This window comes from Gymnodraco acuticeps, unplaced genomic scaffold, assembly GCF_902827175.1.
Source record: "Gymnodraco acuticeps unplaced genomic scaffold, fGymAcu1.1, whole genome shotgun sequence".
NCBI classification, from domain to species: Eukaryota; Metazoa; Chordata; class Actinopteri; order Perciformes; family Bathydraconidae; genus Gymnodraco; species Gymnodraco acuticeps.
The window spans coordinates 22501-29648 of NW_022990416.1; the positions used below are offsets into that span (position 1 = coordinate 22501).

General features: G+C 44.9%; 1 protein-coding gene across 1 annotated transcript in view; it reads right to left on the reverse strand.

Moving 5' to 3' along the window:
• LOC117551888 (GRIP1-associated protein 1-like) overlaps positions 1-7137 on the reverse strand; it is a gene marked incomplete at its 5' end in the record, with an annotated part of 26691 nt that extends 19554 nt beyond the window's left edge. Inside the window, 8 exon segments of the mRNA XM_034224968.1 lie at positions 371-484; positions 614-715; positions 1105-1215; positions 1386-1481; positions 4582-4716; positions 5240-5281; positions 6241-6333; positions 7103-7137. Of these exon segments, the coding sequence (XP_034080859.1) occupies positions 371-484; positions 614-715; positions 1105-1215; positions 1386-1481; positions 4582-4716; positions 5240-5281; positions 6241-6333; positions 7103-7137 (728 nt within the window).
• Between the last annotated feature and the right edge of the window lie 11 nt (positions 7138-7148).

Consider the following 7148-nt stretch of genomic DNA (forward strand, 5'->3'; position numbering starts at 1 on the left):
CCGAACCCAACCATCCATTCACCACCACCAGGGTCAAGCTAAGCCCCTCCCCTTCAGACCGAACCCAACCATCCATTCACCACCACCAGGGTCTAGACCCCGGGGGGTTTCATCGGATCAGTTCTCCCCTCCCGAAAGATACTCCTGCACAACGGGGCCTACTCGCCAAAACTCCATTACATTCATTTGTGTATTCCTGGCAACAAATATGTACAATGGGTCATAATTGTTTTGTCATCTTGTTTGTATTTCTTTTGTATAAAGCACCTGCATTTGTACTCTATTCTCTCCTGTTATTGTGTTGTGTGGGAAAAACCAATAAATAAAGCATTAAAAAAAAGAATGTGCTCCAGGTGTGTGTGGGACTGACCTCGGCCTCCTTCAGTCGTCTCTCGAACCATCCCTTGGTTCCCTCCATGGACAGAACCTGAGCCTGCAGCTCCTCGACCCGCTGCTGCAGCCCCTCCAGCGCCTTCGACCGCGCCTCAAACACACACACACACAGATATAAGAACCATACATGGACACTACCATTTATCTGTGATGACGTTTGACACACACTTGTCAAACGTCTTTCCCCAGATATTTTGGCCCTTCTTCCTACTTCGTTTACCTTTTCATCTCTCAGCTGCTGTCGGATCTCCTCCTCGGAGCGGTTCTTGTCTTCGTGAAGGCCTCGGAGCTCCTTCTCATATCGAGCCCTCACCCCGAGGACCTGAGAGGGGAGGAGAGGAGAGGAAACAAGGAGATGAGAGAGAGCAAAAGAGGCAACAAGGACAGGAGAAAGTACATAAGGAGAGGAAACAAGAACAGAAAAACCATGAGAGGAAACGAGAAGGCAAAACAAGTAGAGGAGAGGGGAGGAAAGAGTAAGAGGAAACAAAAAAAGGGAAACAAGAAGCAACAAGGAGAAGAAACCAAATGTATCAAGGAGAAGAAACAAAATGTATCAAGGAGAGGAAACAAAATGTATCAAGGAGAGGAAACTAAATGTATCAAGGAGAGGAAACTAAATGTATCAAGGAGGGGAAACAAGGAAAGGAGTGGGAGGAGATGAGAAGAGATCATGTCTCAAACTTAGACTGTATTTATAAACCCCCTCACCTCCTTCTCGTGCTGCAGTTTGAGGTCAGACAGCGCCTCCTTGTGGTCGGACTTCTCCTGCATCAGCTGCACCGCCATTTCATCCAACATGGCCTTCCTCTTCTCTGCCGTCTACACACCCACACACACACACACACACACACACCCACACACCCCCACACCCACACACAGTTCATTAGCATGTTCAGAAGCTTAATGTGTCTTTATGCACGTCACAAAAACAAGAGTGTGTATTCAAACAGTGTGTGTGTGTGTGTGTGTGTGTGTGTGTGTGTGTGTACCTTCTTGGACTCGTCCAGATCTTTGAGCAGTTTGTCCTTCTCTTGTCCTTCCTCTGTTAGCTGCTCCAACAACTTCCTGTTGGCAAAACTCGACTCCTGAAGAAAGAAGAGAAGGGAAAGAGAAATGAACTAATTGAAACGACCACATCTCACTTCCTTTAAATCCACGTTTCCCTCAATTCCATCTTCCATTTTCACTGAGGTCACAAAGGCAATATGTAAGGAAGAACAGTTGAAACACATTAAGTGAAAATAGATAGCATTTCTCTGCAGCACCTTTCGTCTCCTTGGACTGTTAACTGGTCTTTGCACATGTCTAAATAACTAAAGGGTAGACGGTCCCGTTGTTTTTCCAACATGACAAAACAAAAAGTTAAATATTGCTCATGTTGCTCTTTAACTTACACATCTGTGTTTGATTAAATGTCCAATACATCTGACTGAATGAGCCTCAACTTGCTGATCCTGCAGCAAGGTTTGACAACTCTTTATGAGAAAAAACACGTTCTTGAAACTGAAATGAGAAACTATTCATAAAAAAAGCATGTCTTTCTGATTTGGTTTAGCTAGAGCAGTGCTTCTCACAGTGTGGTCCGCGGACTACTGGTGGTCCGTGAGCGCCCCTAGTGGTCAGTGAGTATATTGGTAAAATGTCACATTTGAAATTAATTAATTAATTTAAAGGTCCCATGTCATGGCCATTTCCACTGATCATAATTCCATTGTTGAGGTCTACTACAATAGATTTATACTGTGCAATTTTCCAAACTCACATTGTTTCGCATACAGCATCTCTGTATAGTATGTGTATTCAGCAGTATTCACTCTCTCCACTAAACAGCTCGTTGCAGCTCTTGCCCCCCCCCTCCCTGTGAGCCCAGTGTGCTCCGATTGGTCGGGACCAGTCGGGACGTTGTGAATCGCGCTGAACTCCGTGGAGGTGTGATTTCCTTGTTTAGCGATACACAGCGAAACACAGCCAAACTCGTCCTGAGCACACAAAGTCACAGCCGAAGTAAAAACAATAAGTGTGGCTTGATATTGAGTAAGAAAAAGGTTGATAAACGCTGTGAGAATGGGTCTGCAGAGAGAATGGGTCTGCAGAGAGAAGGGGTCTCTGCAGAGAGAATGGGTCTGCAGAGAGAATGGGTCTGCAGAGAGAGAATGGGTCTGCAGAGAGAATGGGTCTGCAGAGAGAACAGGTCTGCAGAGAGAATGGGTCTGCAGAGAGAATGGGTCTGCAGAGAGAACGGGTCTGCTGTGAGAATGGGTCTGCAGAGAGAATGGGTCTGCAGAGAGAATGGGTCTGCAGAGAGAATGGGTCTGCTGTGAGAACGGGTCTGCTGTGAGAATGGGTCTGCAGAACGGGTCTGCAGAGAGAATGGGTCTGCAGAGAGAATGGGTCTGCAGAGAGAATGGGTCTGCAGAGAGAATGGGTCTGTAGAGAGAATGGGTCTGCAGAGAGAACGGGTCTGCAGAGAGAACGGGTCTGCAGAGAGAATGGGTCTGCAGAGAGAATGGGTCTGCAGAGAGATGGGTCTGCTGTGAGAAGGTCTGCAGAGAGAAGGGTCTGCAGAGAGAATGGGTCTGCAGAGAGAATGGGTCTGCAGAGAGAATGGGTCTGCAGAGAGAATGAGTCTGCAGAGAGAATGGGTCTGTAGAGAGAATGGGTCTGCAGAGAGAATGGGTCTGCAGAGAGAATGGGTCTGCAGAGAGAATGGGTCTGCAGAGAGAATGGGTCTGCAGAGAGAATGGGTCTGCAGAGAGAATGGGTCTGCAGAGAGAACGGGTCTGCAGAGAGAAGGGGGTCTGCAGAGAGAAGAATGGGGTCTGCAGAGAGAACGGGTCTGCAGAGAGAACGGGTCGCAGAGGAGAATGGGTCTGCAGAGGAGAATGGGTCTGCAGAGAGAACGGGTCTGCAGAGAGAAACGGGTCTGCAGAGAGAACGGGTCTGCAGAGAGAACGGGTCTGCAGAGAGAACTGGGTCTGCAGAGAGAATGGGTCTGCAGAGAGAATGGGTCTGCAGAGACATGGGTCTGCAGAAGACAGGGTCTGCAGAGAGAACGGGTCTGCAGAGAGACGGGTTGCAGATAAAGGTCCTGCAGAGAGAATGGGTCTGCAGAGGAGAATGGGTCTGCAGAGAGAACGGGTCTGCAGAGAGAACGGGTCTGCAGAGAGAACGGGTCTGCAGAGAGAACGGGTCTGCAGAGAGAACGGGTCTGCAGAGAGAATGGGTCTGCAGAGAGAATGGGTCTGCAGAGAGAATGGGTCTGCAGAGAGAACGGGTCTGCAGAGAGAACGGGTCTGCAGAGAGAATGGGTGTCTGCAGAGAGAACGGGTCTGCAGAGAGAATGGGTCTGCAGAGAGAATTTCGCCGCGATCCCAACTGTCTGTTATCAGCCTGCAGCCAGGGAGGAGAGATCAGCTGAGCTGCCTGCACTGAGTGTGTGAGGAAGTCCGTGGATTGGTCAATTTGGACCAATCAGCGGGGCTTAAGTAACGGCCTCCGCGGACGTAACATAACGGCTCCACGGATTGGTCCATTTTGTTCCGGGGACGACATGACATCATGATGTACCCGGAAGAATCAAATGGACAATGACGTATCTCCAACGAGGCGTTTTGGGGAGGTATTTTCTGTGTTAGAGTTTACTCGCTACAGGGTGTACTTTGAGGGTTTTGACTCTGCAACCGTTTACATGCATAAAAACCTTCATAACACACAAGGGGACGGGTAATAACCAGAAAAGCATGACATGTCACCTTTAAGTTTTCCGCACTCTCGCGGGAATATCTCCGCAATGGAGCGAGCTTAAGTTTCACTTTCGATTGCATGATATAGCCCAGCGCAACACCTTCATCACACATGCTGCCACTTGTATGGCCCATTTTCAGGCGATTTAAAAAAAACGATGTGTTTTTGGATATTTGTGGAGTTAGGTGGTCCGCGAGTGTTTTTTTATTGGTTAAGTGGTCCTTGGTATGAAAAAGTTTGAGAAACACTGAGCTAGAGGAATACTTGCCTCCTAACTCAATCTGATTCGTCACATTGATACAAAAATATAAGTCTAATGTGCCCCTAAAGCAATGCTGTCTTCATTTATATCACTAGAAATATTTAAGGGGAAGGTTTTACTATAGAAACATTTATATCATCTCATGGGATATATTGCGTGCGTGCGTCTGTGTGTGTGACCTGCAGCTGTGAGTCCAGGTCGTCCCTCTGGTTCAGAAGACTCTCCTGCTCGGATCGTCTCTGCTGCAGATCCAGGGTCAGCGCCTCCTGCTGCTCACGCAACAGATTCATCTCCTGCGTCTTCACCGTCTGGATCTGAAAATCACAACTTACTTTATTCACTTTTTTAAAATACTTCCACACTAGAGCTGACTCTGAGGATGGCGATGGGCAAAGAGTAGAGTTGAACAGAGTAGTTTAGTTTGGATTCAGTTAAAAGCTGTTTGATGAAAGACACAAACGGGTCAGTGAGTTACAGCAGGGAGCGGTAGGAGACAGAAGCTAATAGCACATTATCCACGACTAAAGACGCATTAGATAGTACGGGACAACAGGCCGTTACCTGCTTTAATGGCACACTTTGACGATAACGTTCTGTATCATTGCCTGAGTGAAGCAGGTGAGATGGTGTTAATTCCAACTGCTCAGCAACACTGACTGCAGCTGTGGTTATGATAAGGATTAGTCCAGCAGCTAACACAGGGAGGTTTTACTGCATTAAAAAAGGTATCTAGCTTTGTGTTCTATGCAGAAACCGGGGGTTAACATGCGTTTAGACTATGGTTCTAAGGTTAAGGTTCTAAAAGAGGGTTCTAGTTCAGGTCTGAGGTATAGTTACCTGTTCCAGAGCGCTCAGATTAGTCCTCAGAGCACTGTTCTCCTGAAAGACGGGTTACAATCCATACTGAGTGAACTGTAGCTGAAAATCACATTTTCTAGCTTTGTAGGTTTAAGAAAATGCTTTTTAAAGAATGATTATAGGTATAGAACAAGAAGGTCCAAAACTATATTTTGCTATACGTTTTTTATACATGTTTGAGCCAATGAAGGACATGTTTCTATATGTTATGGTTAGGTATATCATTCTTTTAAAAAAAGGTTCAGAAAACAAGATTTAATCAATTTTTTAGAACCTCTTTTATTTCCTCAGAGCATTGCTGGTGTTTTAGATCAGTGATTCTCAAATGGGGGTACGCAGACCCCTAGGGGTACGTTGGGGTACTGCAGGGGGTATGTGAGATAAAAAAAAGGTTAATTAAAAAAAGATAACATGCATGATTACGAAAATAATCTTAATACAATAAATTAAATAGAAAACACAATTTTATATAAAATATTCCTAGAACCTAGGTCCTTATATAAACATGTCAAATGTGTGTATTGTATTCGATAGTTTTTCATAATATATCATTTTGTTCATTGATTGTTTGTATTGGTTTGTTAAACATGTATCACTTCAATTGAAAAACTCCTTGGAAAAATCTGTTTTAATTTATTTTCGTTATGTTCTTTTTTTTCTTGCATAAAGATGAAAATATCCTTAGTTTGTTGTGAAGGAGTTAATCAATCACACACTGATGGAACATCACTATATTGTAATGATTTAAATAGGCTTTTTCTATCAAAAATGTCCAGGGTCGGTCAGGGGGTACTTGTCTGAGAAGATGTTTCAAAGGGGGTACATTACTGAAAAAAGTTTGGGAACCCCTGCTCTAGAGGATATAGTGTTAGTGGAGAACATTACATAGAACCCTTTACCTGTTTTTATCGAAGCTACATTAGTGCACAGGAGTGTGTTTCGGGGTTAGACTTCTAGATGAGGTTCTCCAGGTTTGTTACCTGTTCTAGAGCAGCTAGGTTTGTCCTCAGAGCATCGTTCTCCTGCAGGATGCTGTCCACCTGCTCCTGACTCACTGCACTCTGATTGGCTACCTGCAGTACCGATCACCACAGGTAGGGGAGGGGCAGAGAGAGAGAGAGAGCCAAGCAAAGAGAAACGATAGAAAAGTACCAATAAAGTAGAGAAAATGATCAGTAAAAACATGGACCAAAGTAAGAGAATTAGGGTAGAAACCAAAAGAAAGAGAATAAGAGCAGAGGAGGACAAGAGAAGGACAGAGTCAGAAACACAGGCAGAAATACACACAAGGCTGTTCCACTCCCAAAGTGATTCTAAAAATATATTTTCTATACATTTTTTAACGTCATATAAAATAGCTTGAGTTTTGTTTATGTGTATACATGTTTGTTGTTGAAAATACATTCTTTCATGAGCGAATCACTTTGGCAGGGAAAGATGTTCACAGAAAAGTGACAGAACAGAGTAAAAGTTCCGTTTCATTTCATCAAATTCCTCCCTTTAACCCTCACCTCACTTCCTCATCTCCCTCCCTCCCTCATGTCCTTCCCCTCCCTCCCTCCCTCCCTCCCTCCCTCCCTCCCTCATGTCAAGGAAAGACATGTAATTGAGTGTGAATGAACAACAGGTTTGACTTCACACTCGTTTGCCAGTTTCCTGATCAGTGTTGAAGTTTTATTTGTTACAAATGTGAGAGGTGATTTTTCTTGAGAAGATTGCTACACTACACTGTCTTCAGACATTTCCTACCATTCTTTAAACAATCAGTCCTTCGTGTGTGTGTGTGTGTGTGTGTGTGTGTGTGTGTGTGTGTGTGTGTGTGTGTGTGTGTGTGTGTGTTACCTGGTCTCTCAGTGTGTGCAGAGCCAGTTCATGTTCTATCTCTTTG